This window comes from Myotis lucifugus, unplaced genomic scaffold (assembly GCF_000147115.1).
Source record: "Myotis lucifugus unplaced genomic scaffold, Myoluc2.0 scaffold_185, whole genome shotgun sequence".
NCBI classification, from domain to species: Eukaryota; Metazoa; Chordata; class Mammalia; order Chiroptera; family Vespertilionidae; genus Myotis; species Myotis lucifugus.
The window spans coordinates 1,584,761-1,602,744 of NW_005871233.1; the positions used below are offsets into that span (position 1 = coordinate 1,584,761).

The 17,984-nt window shown below is 49.5% G+C and overlaps 2 protein-coding genes across 2 annotated transcripts; one reads left to right on the plus strand and one right to left on the minus strand.

Annotated features, from left to right (window-relative positions):
• Positions 1-352: 352 nt before the first annotated feature.
• On the plus strand, positions 353-14,667 carry NFKBIB (NFKB inhibitor beta). The gene is made up of 6 exons (XM_006096684.3): positions 353-636; positions 11,999-12,104; positions 12,185-12,569; positions 13,474-13,562; positions 13,652-13,912; positions 14,527-14,667. Exons 1-6 carry the CDS (start codon positions 458-460, stop codon positions 14,620-14,622), a joined length of 1,116 nt encoding a protein of 371 aa, XP_006096746.1. The 5' UTR covers positions 353-457; the 3' UTR covers positions 14,623-14,667.
• A 92-nt stretch (positions 14,668-14,759) lies between these two features.
• On the minus strand, positions 14,760-17,803 carry CCER2 (coiled-coil glutamate rich protein 2). The gene is made up of 5 exons (XM_023760584.1): positions 17,240-17,803; positions 16,954-16,994; positions 16,718-16,805; positions 15,753-16,318; positions 14,760-15,102 (listed from the first exon to the last, which is right to left on the minus strand). The coding sequence occupies exons 1-5, from the start codon at positions 17,301-17,303 to the stop codon at positions 15,013-15,015; spliced, it is 849 nt and encodes a 282-aa protein (XP_023616352.1). The 5' UTR covers positions 17,304-17,803; the 3' UTR covers positions 14,760-15,012.
• Between the last annotated feature and the right edge of the window lie 181 nt (positions 17,804-17,984).

Here is a 17,984-nt window from a genome sequence, read left to right on the forward strand (position 1 = left end):
CCCCGGCCAGGCCGTGTGCAGGAGGCAACCAATCAATGTGTTTCTCTCACATCGCTCTCTCTCTCTCTGTCTTTCCCTCTCTCTTTCATTCTCTCTAAAAATCAATGGAAAAGTATTCTTGGGTAAGAATTAACAACAACAACAACAACAAAAATAATAATAAAAAGAATAAACAAGCGAGGTCCTGACTACGAGTCCCAAAGTGCCCTGCGCTGATAGGTAGCCATGTTGATAAAGGGCGCCTGGAAAATGTGGGAACCGGTAGAGAGCGTAGTCTACATGAAAACTCTGATTGGCCATGGAGTGAAATGGGGGCGGGCGTGAGCGATTTGGCCTACTCTGATTGGATGGATCAGGGGGAGTGTTGGGGAATTCCCTGCAGGGCGGAAGCGCCAGAGCTCCAGGCAGAGCCCAGCGACTGGCCCGCGGCCACGGGGCCCCTGAGACTTGGGGGGCCATGGCCGGGGTCGCGTGCTTGGGGAAAGCTGCGGATGCCGACGAGTGGTGCGACAGTGGCCTGGGCTCTCTAGGTCCAGATGCAGCGGCCCCCGGAGGACCGGGATTGGGCGCGGAGCTGGGCCCGGGGCTGTCGTGGGCGCCCCTGGTCTTTGGCTACGTAACCGAGGATGGGGACACGTGAGTGAATCTTAGGCTGCCCTCGCTTCTAAATCTGACTTCTGATGCTTGACTTCCTGACCTCTAACCCACAAGTCCTAGTCTTTTATAAAGTCAGTTTCCTACCTAAATGATCCTAACCCATAATTTCTGACCTCCTTTCTTGAACACTGGTTCTCAGAATTCCACATGCCTTTCCAGTGATCCCAAAACTAGACTTGATCTTCCTGACCCCAGCCTGAGACCTTTATTAGTAGCTCAGGCAGGTACCTCCTGACCTCTAACCTCCACAAATATTTATGATTTTTGATTCTTCGCTCCTGATATATGAGCATTAAACCTTGATTTCCGAAATAATTACTTGACCTTTGATTAAGATTCCACCTTCTGAGCACTAATCTTCACATCTCACATTCAAAGAGAAAATTTGTAAAGGAAGAAAAAAAGAGGGAGAGAGGAAAAAGGCACAGAAAGACACAAAGTAAGAGAGAGAAAAGAAAAGAAAGACAAAAAATGACAAAAATGAAAAAGACAGAAAAATGGAATGCCAGCGTATAGTAAGTTCTTTGGGAAAAATAAAGCAGGATAATGAGACAAGTAGATTATCTGGGGAGGGCATTCCCGGTAAAAGGGTAGAACAAAAGAAAAAAACAGTGTTGGAAAGGCCCCAGTGAGGGATTGTACCTGGGGTTTTTGTGTGTTGTTTTCTGCCATATCCTCAGCGACTGAACAGAACCTGACCCATAGGTGGCACTCAATAAACATTGATCTTCTGTCAAAGAACCCAGTTGGCTTCATTACTTTTCTCATTTCTTTGGCTTTCTATTTTATTGATCTCTGTTCTGACTTTGTTTCCTTTTTCCCTTTCCTTTGGGTTTGATTTATTTTTATTTTTCTAGTTTCTTAAGGAGGTCATTGATTTCAGACCTTTCTTCTTCTCTATTATAGGTGCTGTGTGCTGTAAATTTCCTCAAGCACTGCTTTAACAGTATCTCACAAATTCTGATATGTTGTGTTTTGACTTTTATTAAATTCAATATACTTTATAATTTCTCTTTTGATTTTTTTCTTTGGTCAGTGGATTATTGAGAAGTATGCTATTTAGTTTCCAGATATTTGGAAGACTTCCAGATACCTTTCTTTTATTGATTTTTAATTTAATTCTATTGGAGACTGGTAATAGACTTTGTATGACTTGAATCCTTTTAAATTTTTAAGACTTGTTTTGTGGTTCAGAATATTGTGTGCACTTGAAAAGAATGTATATTCTGCTGTTGTTGGGTATAGTGTTCCCTTCCACTATGTCCTGGATGATGATTGCTGTCCAGTTGTTCTATCAATTATTGAGAGAAACTTACTGAAATCTCTAAAAAGAATTGTGGATTTGTCTATTTCTCCTTGTAGTTCTATCAGGTTTTGCTGCTTGTAATTGGACACTATTATCAAGGGCACAAATGTTTATAATTCTGTCCTCTTGATTCATTGATCTCTTTCTCATTATGAAATAACCCTCTCTATTCCTTGCTCTGAAATCTACTTTGATATTAAAATACTCCCTCCTGCCCGGCTGGTGTGGCTCAGTCAGGGCACATGCCTGGGTTTCGGGTTTGATCCCCAGAGTGGGGCACACAAGAGACAGCCAATCAATGATTTTCTCTGAAAATTGATGTTTCTCTCTCCCCTTCTCCCTTCCTCTCTGAAAGCAATAAACATATATTTTTTAAAAAAATACTCCCTCCTGCTTTCTTTTGACTGAATGGTGTTAGCATGCTACACCTTATTCCACCCTTTGATATTTTTATTTTTACTTTTTAAAATCCTCACCCAAGGATATTGATTTGAGAGAGAGAGGAGAAAGAAAGAGAGAGAAACATTGATCAGTTGCCTCCCATATGCGCCTGGACTGGGATCAAACCCAAAACCTAGGTATGTGCCCTGACTGGGAATTGAACCTGTAACCTTTTGGTGTACCAGACGACATTCCAACCAACCTACCAACCCAGCCAGGGCCATCCTTTTATTCTTAACCTATTTTTAAATATTTATATTTAAAGAGTTTCTTATAGACAACATATAGTTTGGTTTTGCTTTTTTTTAGTTAATGTGACAATGTCTGCCATTTATTTATTAACTAGAAGGCCCGTGCACAAAACTTGTGCACTGGCAGGGAAGGGGGGTCCCTCAGCCCAACCTGAGCCCTCTCACGGATCACGCTGCCACTCGCCCCGCCCGCCCCGCCCAAGACACAACAGGCCCGGATCCGCGCTGGGGCAGCGCAGCAGGATCTGCCTGCAGTATGCACATTAGCTGCCATCTTTGTTGGCAGTTAATTTGCATATCTCACTGATTAGCCAATGGGAGGCATAGCGAAGGTATGGTCAATTTCAATCTTTGTCTATTATTAGATTAGATTTAAAAAATATACTTTTATTGATTTCAGAGAGGAAGAGAGAGATAGAAACATCAGTGATGAGAGAGAATCATTGATCTGCTGCCTCCTGCATACCTCACACTGGGAATTGAGCTGTCAACCCAGGTATATACCTTGACCAGGAATGGAACCGTGACCTCTTGGTTCATAAGTCCACACTCAACCCTGAGCCAGGCAGGCTGGGCAGTGTCTGCCTTTTAATTAGAATGTTTAAATAATTTACATTTACTTATTGAAGCAGCTATGTTTAAGTTTATTATATTGTTACTAGAGGCCCGGTGCACAAAAATTTGTGCACTCGGGGAGGGGGGTACCTCAGCCTGGCCTGTGCCCTCTCGCAGTCTGGGACCCCTCAGGGGATGTCCACCTGCTGTCTTAGGCCCGCTCCCTGGGGGGATTGGGCCTAAGCTGGCAGTCAGACATCCCTCTGGCAGCCCGGGAGCCCTCAGGGGATGTCCACTTATCAGTGGGGAGCAGGCCTAAGCTGTAGTCGGACATCCTTAGCGCTGCTGAGGAAGCGGGAGAGGCTCCCTCCACCACTGCTGTACTGGTAGCCATCAGCCTGGCTTGTGGCTGAGCAGAGCTCCCCCTGTGGGAGTGCACTGATCACCAGGGGGCAACTCCTGCATTGAGCATCTGCCCCCTGGTGGTCAGTGTGTGTCATAGTGACCAGTCATTCCCAGTTGTTCTGCTGGTAGGGTCAACTTGCATATTACCCTTTTATTACATAGATAGAGGCCTGGTGCATGGGTGGGGGCCGGCAGGTTTGCCCTGAAGGGTGTCCCGGATCAGAGTGGGGGTCCTGCTGGGGTGCCTGGTCAGCCTGGGTGAGGGGTTGAGGGCCATTCTCAGACTGGCCGTACCCTCTTCAGGATGGGGGTCCCCGCTGGAGTGCCTGGCCAGCCTGGGTGAGGGGCTGATGGCTGTTTGCAGGCTGGCCACAGCCCCTTCAGGGTGGGGGTCCCCGCTGTGGTGCCTGGCCAGCCTGGGTGAGGGGCTGATGGCTGTTTGCAGGCTGGCCACAGCCCCTTCAGGGTGGGGGTCCCCCCTGGGGTGCCTGGCCAGCCTGGGTCAGGGGCTGATGGCTGTTTGCAGGCTGGCCAAGCCCCCAGCCACCCAAGCTCCCAGTGGAGGCTGGCTGGAAGCAGGTATCTGGGGTTTATTTATCTTATATAATTGAAACTTTGTTGCCTTGAGTGGAGCCGACAGCCGAGGCAACCAAGCCTCCTGCTTGCTCCAGCTCCATGGCTGCCGGCTGCCATCTTGGTTGGGTTAATTTGCATATAGTTGCTCTGATTGGCTGGTGGGCGTGGCTTGTGAGTGTAACAAAGGTACGGTCAATTTGCATGTTTCTCTTTTATTAGATAAGCTTATTAGTTTTCTACTTATCTCTTCTTTGTTTCCCTGTTCCTCTTTATCTTCCTTCTTTTGGAATGAGTACATTTTTTTTCCATTGTATTTCTTCGTTGGCTTATTAGTTCTAACTCTTTGTTTTATCATTTTAGTGATTGCTCTGAAAGACAGGGATGGCAGACTCTGGCCTCCAGGCAGAATCTAGCCAGTCACTTGCTTTTATGTGGTTATGAGCTAAGAATAGTTTTTACATTTTTCAATGGTTGAAAAATAAAAGGAATATTTTGTTAACAGTGAAAATCATATGAAATTCCAATTTCAGGCTCCCATACATAAAATTCTGTTGAAATACAGCCTCGCTTATCCATTTCCATATTGGCAGTGGCTGCCTTGCATCACCCCAGCAGAGCAGGTGTAAGAGAGTAGGTAAGAGAGAACACATGTTCCACACAGCCTAAAATACTTATCTGGCCCTTTACAGAAAATGTTTCCTGATCCCTGCTTTGGGTTTATAGTATACAACGTTAACCTTTGAGTGATAGTATGCCACTTCTCCTGGACTCAAAGAACCTTAGATCATAAGGTTCTATTTGCCCCTCCTGGCCTGTATGCTATTGTGGTCATACATTTTATTTACACACTAGTAGCCCGGTGCACGAAATTTGTGCACCTTAAAAGAGAATTAATTGCCCTAACCGGTTTGGCTCAGTGGATAGAGCATTGGCCTGCGGACTCAAGGGTCCCAGGTTCGATTCCGGTCAAGGGCATGTACCTTGGTTGCGGGCACATCCCCAGTGGGGAGTGTGCAGGAGGCAGTTGATCGATGTTTCTCTCTCATCGATGTTTCTAACTCTCTATCTTCCCTTCCTCTCTGTAAAAAATCAATAAAATATATTTTTTTAAAAAGGGAATTAATTAGCAGAGATATTTTAATATTGCTATTTGCCCTTTCTCTATAATAGAAGTGTGAGAGATGAAAGGAAATTAGTAAAATGTGTATGAAAATAATATATAAATTTATTAATAAATAACAGTTACAAAAGGATATAACAACAACAGAGGCATGAAATAAAAATGACAAAAACATGATATGAAAACAACAAAAACATGATATAAAAACAACAGTGATGCAAACAATGACTGATAAAGTGATTAAACTTATTCTAATATCTCCCTGTACACCACATTAAGAGTGAAAACACTTTCAGAGTGCTTGACTAATTTCCCTTGTGATGAAGTACTTAGAACTTTAACTTTAATGTTACATGCTCTTCAAATTCGAAAGAAAGCAACATATAACTGACCATGTGCAAAAACGGGTTCAGGTAGGAATATGCCTACTTTGTCTAGAGTTTGTCCTTGTGATTTATTAATAGTCATCACAAATGCTGGCATCACGGGAAACCGTCGTCGAATCAATTTAAATGGGAGGCCAGTGTCAGATGGGGACAAATTAATACTTGGAATCAGAACAGCCTCTCCCTCTGCAAATCCTGTTAATACTTCAGCTTTGATAATGTTAGGTCGTAATCTAATCTAATAATAGACAAACATGGTAATTGACCATACCTCCGCTACGCTTCCCATTGGCTAATCAGCAGGATATGCAAATTAACACTTGGAGTGCGGGTGAATTTCCCGCCAAAATATAAGATGGCTCTGTCTTTTGGTTTTGTTCCATCCACCAAAAGGGTGGATTACAAACAAATATTTGGTAATACGCAGTTACAATCGGCCCGAGTTTACACGTTTCCCGCACTCCACCGCAAATCTATATGAACCGAGTTAAAGACGGCTCCCGCGGAGTACGCGCAATTCACGCGAGCCGACTTAACTCGTTTCCCGCACTCCAAGTGTTAACTGCCAACAAAGATGGCGGCTGGCAGCCACGCAGCTGAAGCGAACATGAGGCTTGCTTGCTCCAGTGATGGAGGAAGCCAAGGTTCCCCGCCTGCTGCGGCCCAGCTCTCAGCTCCGGAAGCAACAATGTTTCAATTATAGAAGCTAAACAAACCCCAGATACCTGCTTTCAGCCGGCCAGGGCCTCAGAGCTGAGAGCGCCAGTGATGGCAACAGAGTTTCAATTATAGAAGGTAACAAACCCCAGATACTTGCTTTCAGCCATCCGCGGCCTCAGAGCTGGAGCCGGGCCTCAGAGCTGGAGCCGGCTCTCAGCTCCAGTGACAGCTATAGAAGGTAAATAAATCCCAGAATAAAAAAAGAAAAGAAAAAAAGGAGAGGCTGGGAGCTTCAGTCGCCCGCCAGCCTGAAAGCAACCATCAGCCCCTCACCCAGACTGGCCAGGCATCCCAGTGGGGACCCCCACCCTGAAGGGGGTGTGACCAGCTGCAAACAGCCATCAGCCCGTCATCCAAGCTGGCCAGGCACCCAAGTGGGACCCCCACCCTGATCCAGATCACCCTTCAGGGCAAACCAGCCAGCCCCCACCCATGCACCAGGCCTCTATCCTATATAGCAGAGATCCTCAAACTTTTTTTTTTTTTAAATATATTTTATTGATTTTTTACAGAGAGGAAGGGAGAGAGATAGAGAGTTAGAAACATCGATGAGAGAGAAACATCGATCAGCCACCTCCTACACATCTCCCACCGGGGATGTGCCCGCAACCCAGGTACATGCCCTTGACCAGAATCGAACCTGGGACCTTTCAGTCCGCAGGCCGACGCTCTATCCACTGAGCCAAACTGGTTTCGGCTCCTCAAACTTTTTAAACAGGGGGCCAGTTCACTGTCCCTCAGACATTCCACACATGAGCACTGCGGGCCCGGGACGAGGCGGCTGCTAAGCAGGACAGGCAGCGGTGGCAAAAACACCCGGCGGGCCAGATAAATGTTTTCGGCGGGCCGCATGTGGCCCGTGGGCCGTAGTTTGAGGACCCCTGCTATATAGTAAAAGGGTAATATGCAAACTGACCCTAACAGCAGAAAGACTGGGAATGACTGGTCACTATGACACACACTGACCACCAGGGGGCAGACGCTCAATGCAGGAGCTGCCATCTGGTGGTCAGTGAGCTCTCACAGTGGGGAGCTCTGCTCAGCCACAAGCCAGGCTGACGGCTGCCAGTATAGAGGTGGTGGTGGGAGCCTCTCCCACCTCCTCAGCAGCGCTAAGGATGTCTGACTGCAGCTTAGGTCTGCTCCCCGCTGGCAAGTGGACATCCCCCGAGGGCTGCCGGGCTGCCAGAGGGATGTCTGATTGCCATCTTAGGCCCAATCCCCCGGGGAGCAGGCCTAAGCCAGCAAGTGGTCATCCCCCGAGGGGTCCCAGACTGCGAGAGGACACCGGCCAGGCTGAGGGACCCCCTCCCCCTGAGTGCACAAATTTTTGTGCACTGGGCCTCTAGTATTTTGATAATAAATCTGGTACCATTACAAAGACCCCATTTACTATTGAGATTTCTCAATAGCATGATGATTGTACCCACTTTCATTTTTAATTTATGACATGGCATTCCCGAAGGAGTAATACTATTAAGAAATTCGATGGGAAAATTTTCCTTTTCAGCATCATCTCTGGAATCAATGGAATCATCACTCAAATGTGTGTGAAAATCTCCATTGAGTATATCCAAATTTTCTTCATTTAATTTTTGAACATGCTCATTTTTTGGACAAAGAATTGCACGTTTAGATGTTTTTTTAATATTATCTATAGCAGTGGTTCTCAACCTTGGCTGCACATTAGAATCACCTGGGAATCTTTTTAAAATCCTGATTCCTGCCCTAGCTGGTTTGGCTCAGCGGATAGAGCGTCGGCCTGCGGATTCAAGGGTCCCGGGTTCAATTCCAGTCAAGGGCATGTACCTGGGTTGCGGGCACATCCCCAGTAGGGGGCGTGCAAGAGGCAGCTGAATCGATGTTTCTAACTTGCTATCCCTCTCCCTCTCCCTTCCTCTCTGTAAAAATATCAATAAAATATATTTTTAAAAAAATCCTGATTCCTTGGCCTCATCCTCTGGAAATTGTTTCTTTGTTATGGGGTGGGGCCACAACATTAGTAACAAAGAAACATAATTAAAACTTTATTGTGGGGAGCCGCTACAGTGTTTTGGACAGGTTCAAGCCTTGGACTGATGAGAGGGCACAGTCCTCTCGTTGCCACGTGCAAGTCTCAGCTTAGAGGGCAGGGCCCTCCCAGCACAATTATAGCCACCAGCTGTAGTTGTAAGCTTGAATCTATGGTCCGAACATGTGGCCCCACGTGCCTGAGTGATGTAGGCTTGATAGAGTTCAGGTGCATGTAGTTGAGTAGGATTGAAACCCAGGAGAATGTTGTAAACATCTTGGTCACGCCCTTACTTTGCCTCGTAGCATCTGGTATAAAACAAAGGCATGGCTGTGGGCGTGGTCGTTGACTCTCAGAGAAGCAGCGTCCCACCAAGACCTGGCTTTCATTCTCTTGTCTGTCTTTTCTAAGTCTTTCAGCTGCCCCCACTCAGGTTCACCCTTGGCTGTGCTGGTGCGGCACACTTTAGAAAGATATGCCTCCACGCTCCCAGGGTGGGTTCCTGCCTCAAACCCCGCCTTTACAGGAAACAGCTCCGGGAAACAGCTCGGGGAAGGGCGCAGCCGTTACCAAGACAACCCCTGCAGCACTGACTTACTTCTGCTTGGTTTCGGAGGTTCTGGTTGTGATGAACACCACCCAGGGTTTTTATATAAGTAGATGTCTTATAAACTCCACCATACATTGTTATTATTTTTTGCTTAAATAGTCAATTATTTTAAAAATTATCTTCGAGCCCTGGATTGTTTGGCTTAATGGATAGAGCGTCGGCCTGCGGACTGAAGGGTCCCAGGTTCGATTCCAGTCAAGGGCATGTACCTTGGTTGTGGGCATATCCCCAGTAAGGGGTGTGCAGGAGGCAGCTGATCGATGTTTCTCTCTCATCGATGTTTCTAACTCTCTATCCCTCTCTCCTCCTCTCTGTAAAAAATCAATAAAATATATTTTAAAAAAATAAAATAAAATAAGAGATGAATGTAGGAAGTTTATTTTTATTTTCCCCAAAAGGGCCAATGCATTCAGAGGGCCTAACAATCTTGGGGTTTAATTACCAGGTGCTTCCCATAAACTGTGGAAGGTACAGCAAAGGAAAAGAAAGGCCTTTTTTCTTTCCTTACAATCTGTATTTTGTCTTCATTTTTGAAAGCTATTTTTGCTGGGTTAAAGAATTCTGGTTGGATAGTCATTGTCATTGAGGATATTGAAGATATTGTTCCATTGTGTATTTTTTTTTCATTATTCTCTAGTGAGATCTGCTGTCATCCTTATTTCTAGTCCTCTGTACTTAAGTATCTTTTTCTCTGGCTGCTTTTAAGATTTTGGTCTTTATCATTGATTTTGAAGAGATTTTTAAATAATGGATCTTGGTGTAGTTTTCCTGATATTTCTTGTTCTTGGCAGTCATTCACATTCTTGGTTCTGTGTGTTTAAGAGTTTTCAGCAAGTTTGGAGAATTTTCTAGATATTATTTCTTCAAATATTTTTTCTATCTACCTCTTCCTTTAGGGCAGTGGTTCTCAACCTGTGGGTCCAACCCCTTTTGGGTCGAATGACCCTTTCACAGGGGTCGTGTAAGACTATTGGAAAACACATATATAATTACATATTGTTTTTGTGATTAATCACTATGCTTTAATTATGTTCAATTTGTAACAATGAAATTGGGGGTCACTACAACATGAGGAACTGTATTAAAGGGTCACGGCATTAGGAAGGTTGAGAACCACTGCTTTAGGGACATGTTCCCTGAAGCTCATTGATGTTCTTTCATTTTTAAATGTTCTCTGTGTTTCATTCTGGAGAGTTTCTGTTGTGAAGTCTTCAAATTCGTTAATCTTTTCTTTTTTTTTAAATTATATTTTTATTGATTTTTTACAGAGAGGAAGAGAGAGGGATAGAGAGTTAGGAACATCGATGAGAGAGAAACATTGATCAGCTGCCTCCTGCACACCCCCTACTGGGGATGTGCCCGCAACCAACGTACATACCCTTGACCGGAATCGAACTGAAGACCCTTCAGTCCGCAGGCCGACGCTCCATCCACTGAGCCAAACTGGTTAGGGCTCGTTCATCTTTTCTTAATGCAATGTGCAATCTGTTGTTAATTCCATCTAGTGTGTTTTTCATTTCAGATGCTGTAGTTTTTATCTCTAGGAGTTCAATTAGAATCTTTTTCTTTTATCATCCATGTCTATACTTAACTTTTGGAATATGTGAGATACAATTATAATGAACTGTTTTAATTTTCTTGTTTGCTAATTCTAACATATGGATCATTTTTGGGTTAACTTCAGTTGATTGATTATTCTAATTATAGGTCATGTGTTCCTGCTTCTTTGTGTGCCTGATGATCTTTGATTAGATGCCAGATATTGTAGATTTTAACTTGTTAGGCTGGTTAGTTTTGTGTTCCTATAGATATTTTTTTCTTCCTATAAATATTCTTGAGTATTGTTCTGGGATACAGCTAAATTACTTGTAACTCGTTTGATCCTTTTGGGTTTTGCTTTTATGATTTGGTAGGTGGGTCCTGAACAGTGTCCCAGCTAGCACTCATTATTCCTCACTATTGAGGTAAGACCTTCTGGAGTATTCTTCTCAATGTCCTGTGAATGATGGGATTTTCCTAGTCTGGCTGGTGGGAATAGTGGGTACTATTCCCAGCCATGTGAGCGATGGGCATACTTCTCCAATTCTTTTGAATGATACTTTCTTCAGACTGGGGTCATTTCCCCAGGCTCTCCTCTTGGGTTCTCTATCCTCTGACTCTAGCCAGTTGGCAACCCCCTACCCCCAACTCAGCTCCATCTCCTCATCTCAGGCAATCTGCTGACTCTGCCTAGGTTCTCTCTCCCAGCACCTTGGCTTGAAACTCTCAAGACCATAAGCTGTGGCAGTCAATCGAAGGCTTCACCTCATTTGTTTCCTGTCTCACACTGTCATTCATTGCATGATACATTGTCCAGTATTTTGAAAACTGTTGCTTTATATACTACTAGAGGCCCAGTACACAAAATTCGTGCACTGGGGGAGGCGGGGGTGGTCTCTCAGCCCAGCCTGTGCCCTCTCGCAGTCCGGGAGGCCTTGGGGGATGTCCGACTGCCACAGCGGTGGGAGAGGCTCCCGCCACCGCTGCTGCGCTAGCCAGCCGTGAGCCCGACTCAGGGTGTGCTGAGTGGCACCCCCCCTGTGGGAGTGCACTGACCACCAGAGGGCAGCTCCTGCATTGAGCGTCTGCCCCCTGGTGGTCAGTGTGCATCACAGTGACCGGTCAGTCATTCCACCGTTTGGTCGATTTGCATATTAGCCTTTTATTATATAGGATGTTTGGTCTGATTTGTTCATTGATTCATATGGGAGGGAAATCTGGTCCATGTTTGAGAGGAGGCAGAAGTCCTACTTAATAAATATTGATTAAATAAATTTTCTACATTAACTCAGACCTGACCCTCTCAGATTCCTGACATCTGGTTCCAGAACTGTGGTCACAATGGCTAGCACACAGTTTATTGAATGAGTGAGTGCAAGAGTACTTGACCTGTGCCTTCTGACCCCTGTCCTTGTTCTCAGGGCACTGCACTTGGCGGTGATTCATCAGCATGAGCCCTTCCTGGACTTCCTCCTAGGCTTTGCAGCTGGTACTGAGTACCTGGACCTGCAGAATGACCTGGGCCAGGTGAGCCACTGGAAGATAGTGTAGGGCTTGGGGCCAGGATTCTCAGTGTGACTTCTAACACTTGCGCTCTGCTCCTGCAGACAGCCCTGCACCTGGCAGCCATCCTGGGGGAGGCATCCACGGTGGAGAAATTGTATACGGCGGGCTCCGGGTTGCATGTGGCAGAGCGTGGGGGCTACACAGCGCTGCACCTAGCCTGCCGCATGGGGGCACACGCCTGTGCTCAAGTGCTGCTCCAGCCCCGCCCCCAGCACCCTAGGGAAGCCCCCCATATCTACCTCGCTCAGGACCCTGACCACACCCCTGGCACCGACCACACCCCTGACACAGACCACACCCCTGGCACAGACCACACCCCTGGCACTGACCACAGTGCTGTTGCGTTGTACCCCAAACCCGACTTGGAGAAGGAGGAGGAAGAGAATGAGGACTGGAAGCTGCAGCTAGAGGCTGAAAACTATGAAGGTAAGAGTCCACATTACTGAGAAGGTCCAGGTGACAGCACCTGGCTTTGGGCTCAGCTCTCCTGACTCAATACCCAGCCCCTTGGGAAATAATACTGAGGCTTCAGGGACCCAGGCATTGGGACCAAAGACTCCTGCCCAGACCCCAGATTATTGAGAATTGGCTGTGTGGGACCCAGAACCCCTACCTGGAGGCTCCAGATCACTAGGAACCCACAGGCCTAGAGCTATTAGGCCAAATCCAGTGGTTGGGCCCAGCCTCCCCAGCCAGAAGGCACAACACATCCTGGACATCTCCCTACCCCCAACCATGGGTCCCAGCCCACCTAGGATAAGGAAACTCAAGGCTCAGGCCCTCTGTGAAACTCTGGTACCCCAGGCTCCAAAAGGTTGACACCGGAGTTTAGGTACAGCCCTCTTCAGCCAGTTCTACCAGGGCCCTGGTGTCTGAGTCTCGGCTCTCCCATCTCTAAGCCCAACTACCCGGGACTGGCCCCTTCACAAAGGGACTGATGTCATCCAGGACCCAGTCAGTGTTCAGGGTCCACCCCAGGCCCCCAAGCTCACAGGTCCTTCAACCACTCAGGACCCAGGAATTTGAGTTTCAGGTTCTTTGTGAAGTAAGACCAGAGACTTAGGTTTCCTGTTCCCAAGATCCAGGCCTCCTGTCCATAGGCCCAGGATCTTCAGCCATAGGCCCACAACCTAAGCATTGGCACTGCCAGCCAGTTCCAGTTCCCCTGAGACTTAGGCATTTGCCATGCAGATGCCTCTTTGACACACCCAGGAATTCAGGATCCAGACCCCAGACTCGGTCACCCTCAGGCCACAAAGCCCTCCGCCGAGCTGTGGCATTGGGGGCCCAGGTCCCTCAGCCTCATTGTCTAACATCACTCTGTCCCCAGGCCACACCCCACTCCATGTGGCCGTCATCCACAAAGATGCAGAGATGGTCCGACTACTCTGGGAGGCCGGAGCTGACCTAAACAAACTGGTGAGCCTCCCTAGGGAGGAGGTGTTGCAGGTTGGGGGTTGTCCCAGAGTGGGGCAGGGCCCCCTCTGACCTCTCTGCTACATCCACAGGAGCCCACGTGTGGCCGGAGCCCCCTGCACTTGGCAGTGGAGGCCCAAGCAGCTGATGTGCTGGAGCTTCTCCTGAAGGCAGGTGCTGACCCTGCTGCCCGCATGTACGGTGGCCGCACCCCACTGGGCAGCGCCATGCTCCGGCCCAACCCCATCCTCGCCCGCCTCCTCCGTGCACACGGAGCCCCTGAACCCGAGGATGAGGACGACAAGCCTGGACCCTGCAGCAGCAGTAGCGACAGTGACAGCGGGGATGAGGGCGTGAGTCAGGAGGAAAGACTGGGAGGCTCAGCTGGGGGCTCAGGGTAGATGGGCAGGTGGGACAGGGAACAGAGAAATTAAGCAGCACATTGAGACTGACCTTGGGCTGCTGTGATTTGAAAACTCGGGCAGGAGTGCAAACGGTGCAAGTACCTGGACGGGGGTTGCAGGGAGGGAGAACTCAGGTAGAGGCAGAGAAACGATCTCAGTTGTAGTGACTGGTAGGTGGGCAGCAGTGATTCAAACACTGGCAGCAGTGGGAAAGACCTTAGGCAGCGGTGAGGTTGCTGCTTTGGAGAACCCTTGGGCAGGTGATGACGTTGCATGGTGGGAGCTGAGGAATTTGGGTAAAGGCAGAGGGAAGGGGTGGAGGAGGGAGACCTCAGTGGATGTAGAACTGGAGAAGCAACTGGGCTACAGCTCCAGCAGGAGTGGGGAAAACACAGATGACCTTGAAAATGGTGGATGGAGAACTAAGCAGGGAAGTTGAACTATGAGTGGGGGGAAACGTGGGTTTCAAGGCAAGACCAAATCTTAGGGCGGGTGGGAGAAATTGGGCAGGGGGCAAGGTGGCAGCCACCTGAGCCCCTCTGCCTGGCCTCCTCTGCCCCCAGGATGAATACGACGACATCGTGGTCCACAGTGGCCGGAGCACAAACTGGCTACCTCCTACCCCAGCTTCAAAACCTCTCCCTGATGACCCCATCTGACTTGTTAATAGAATTTCTAATTAAATAAAATCCTAGTTCTGACAATCAGAGACTAGATTGACTGTTGCCTTCCCAGTCCTCCAGTTTACTCATGGGCTCCATCCCTCCAAAATTGAGTGCTACACAGTAAGCCTTGGTGGTTTTCTTTGTGCTTTATTCACTCAGAAGGGTTGGAGTGGGTTTTGTGGGTGGCAGAGTGTTTTTTGAGTCAGTCTAAACCCATCCCCTTATTCAGGGAAGACTTGGCCCCTCAGGCCTGGTTCCAAGGCACACCCTTCTCCCATTCCTGCAGGTTGGGGAGAGGCAGGGGCGCCAGTTGAGGTGGGGGTTTTGGGGTCACCAGTCCTAAGCCATAGGGTGTGCCAGGAAGAAGGAGGACATGAGGTCGAGTCAGCCCTCCCTCCGGAGCTCCTCCCCCAGCATCTCCGCTGCCTTCTTCAGCTCCTCTCTCACGTGCTCCAGCTGCTCCACATCCTGCTCCTGGTGGGATCAGAAATGGGTGGTCAGCGCTCACCTCCAAGGGCAGGCCACACCAGTGGTTGCCCATGAATGTGGGCCATGGCAGCTCGCACAATGGCAGCCGGCAGCAGTCATCTTGGTCATCATGGGCTGTGATGGTGACCACAGTGGTTGCTATAACCCTGGAAGAGTAACGTGACCAGTGGTGAGGTCTGTGGTGACTGCCATAGCCAACAGCAGCAGACACAGGACTAGCAAAGGTGCCCAGCTTGAATGCCATGACCCATGTGGGGGGATGGCCATTTTGGTTGCTGCCATCAATCATGGAAGCATCTTACTTTCTGACCCAGCAATATATCCATCTATAGTTCAGTGAATCAGGCACCGCAGCCTTTTCATGGGGCCGATTTGCTCGGCAGGGACTAGCAGTGGTGGCTAACTCAGATGCTCTGTGAACTGATGGTGGCCATCTGGGTGACTGTAATCAGAATGGAAGCCTTCTTGGTCAAGTAGAGGCCCTTGGATGTTGCTACCTAGTCCTGGTGTCAGTCCTGGTCACTGTGACCCAGTCATGGTGGATCTTGCTATTTAAGGCCCAACACTGGTAGGTGTTTGGTAGGAACTCCACTGGCGTTTGGTCCACCCTGCTCCCCACTGCCCCCTCCACTCACCTCCCTCTCCAAAGCCTCTTCCTTCTCCTCCTGCTTGGACTCAGTTTCTGGCTGGCGGCGGTGGTGGTACAGCGAGTCCTTGTGCCTCTCTCTTCCCCTGCCCTTGGCCCCCTGCCACAGGCTGCTGCCCCCACCCAGCACATGCATGCCCTTCTCCTTGGCCTTGAACTGGGCCAGCTCCTCGTCACTGGCCTGCTCTGCCACCTGCTTCTGGGGGTCCCCTCCATCCTCTTGCCACCGCTTCCACAGGCCTTCGAAGGTCTCCATGGGCCCCCTTTTTTTCTTTTCCTCCTCCTTCTCCTCCTCCTCCTCTTCCTCTTCCTCCTCCTCCTCCTTCTTCTGTGCCTCCTCATGGTCCTCTTCCTGGCGGAGCCGGCTGTGGAGATGCTCATGCATGGCCTGTTCCCGCACCTCAGACTTGTGGGTCCTCTCTGCTGCCTCCTCTTCCTCATCCCTCATTTCCTGGCTGGACCTCATCTTCCCAGCCTCCCGCTTCTTGAAATCGCTAACCAGCAAGCCTTTCTCCTCAGTGGACACACAGCTGTAGGGCTCTGTCTCACACATCTCTGGTGGGAAGAGAAAGGACACTGCAGCCAGTTGGGAAACATCTGGAGGAGTTCCGGGGCCCTCCTGAGGTCCGCAGGGGGACTGCCCAGAACCGGGAGAGGAGGGTCAGGGCCCAGGGACACTCTGCCCCCCCTCCTGTACCCCTAAGGAGCCCCAAGGGTGGGCTGGGGACCAGGCTGGACACTTTGGGAGAAGGGAGGGGCATGAGGACTTGCTACACCACCACCTCCTCTGCCAGCCAGAAATTGAGCCCAAGCAGAAGGAAGAGGCTTCGGAGAGGGAGGTGAGTGGAGGAGGCAAGGAAAGCCCTGGGATAAGAGAACACCCTCCAGGCAGCCCGGGGCAGAACTCTGGGTGGGGTGGGCTCCCAGAGGAACTGGAGCCTGGGTCCTCCTTACCTTTGTGCAGGAGAGCCATGCAGGGGCCTCGCTGGGCCTGACCCAGAGTCAGCACTTCTGTGACCACCTCTGCCAGACAGCGGGTCAGCTGGGGGTGAAGGGTCAGAGGGGAGGTTGAGGGGAGAGCAGATGGGGGTAAGGAAAGCAGCTGGAGGGGAGGTGATGTGGAGGAAGCTGGGCAGGGAGGGCCAGGGCTCCAGGGAGATGAGGCAGGGCAAGAGGTCCACACTCCTTACCTCCTCCTTGGAGGATCTTGATGCCAGAGGAGCAGCAGTGGCTGTGGAGGAAGGAGATGGGAACTGGGCTTGGGACCCCAGCGCTGTCCCTGGTGCTGATCCCAGCCCCAAGGGCGCCCTGATCCCTGTCCCCTCCCCAGCCACCTGCCCCATGTACTGTCCCCACCAGACAGCTGGGCCCATGAAGTTTCTCATCCGACCCGCTGGGTGTACTGTCCCAGCCCCCAGTCACCCTGCTCCCCAGCCTGGCCCCCGAGGTGCCCCCTCCCCGGTTCCTTGCACTCACACGCCCCCAGCAGCAGGGACAGTGGCAGCAACAGCAGCACGGAGGGCCTTCCATGGCACTGCATGGTGGTGCTTCCCAATCAGGGTCCTCGGCGCTAGGGTGGCAGCTCCTTATAACCCATTACCCCCTCCCCCCAGGGAGAAAGTGATGTCACCACCATGCCCTCCTACTGCAGGTGGAACAGCTGCGGGGCGCTGACCTGCCTGAGTCCCTCAATTATTCATGGGGACCCACACCCTGCACCCTCTCCCCTCCTGCTTCCGGCACAGAACCAGCATGGGGATAGGGAGGTTCCCCCAGAGAAGGTCTGACAAGCAAAAGGCCTCATTGAAAGGTGGGCTTAGGTTCGAAGAAGCCACTTACTGACCAACCTCAGGCAACTCTTACCTTTTCTTGGCCCGTTTCCTCACCTGGAAAGTGGGTCTCATAGCCTACCTATCCCTGAGGTTGTGACTGGGCTCTGCCTGACTCCCAGCTCCCAGCCCTGCAGCCCTTGGACAATTGCTTAATCTCTTTGACACCTGTTTCTTCATTTGTAAAATAGAGTTGGTGACCACCTATTCCACAGGTGAGGCTTGACGGTGAGGATTAAGTAAATGAATGTATGTGTAAGATCATTTAGGCCAGCAGTTGCCAACCTTTTGGACCTCACGGGCCACCAGTGGTCCGAGGACCACCGGTTGGTGACCACTGATTTAAGCAGTTCTGGGTACTGGGAACTCCTCAGGTTGCAGCACCTTCAAGC

Coding starts and splice junctions, on each gene's coding strand:
- CCER2 (XM_023760584.1), bottom strand. CDS start 17,303: ATGCAGTGCCATGGAAGGCCCTCCGTGCTGCTGTTGCTGCCACTGTCC. Junction 16,995..17,239: donor GTCCCTGCTGCTGGGGGCGT/GTGAGTGCAAGG, acceptor CTTCCTCCACAG/CCACTGCTGCTCCTCTGGCA. Junction 15,103..15,752: donor AAGAGGCTTTGGAGAGGGAG/GTGAGTGGAGGG, acceptor TGATCCCACCAG/GAGCAGGATGTGGAGCAGCT.
- NFKBIB (XM_006096684.3), top strand. CDS start 458: ATGGCCGGGGTCGCGTGCTTGGGGAAAGCTGCGGATGCCGACGAGTGG. Junction 12,105..12,184: donor TGCAGAATGACCTGGGCCAG/GTGAGCCACTGG, acceptor CTGCTCCTGCAG/ACAGCCCTGCACCTGGCAGC. Junction 13,913..14,526: donor GTGACAGCGGGGATGAGGGC/GTGAGTCAGGAG, acceptor CTCTGCCCCCAG/GATGAATACGACGACATCGT.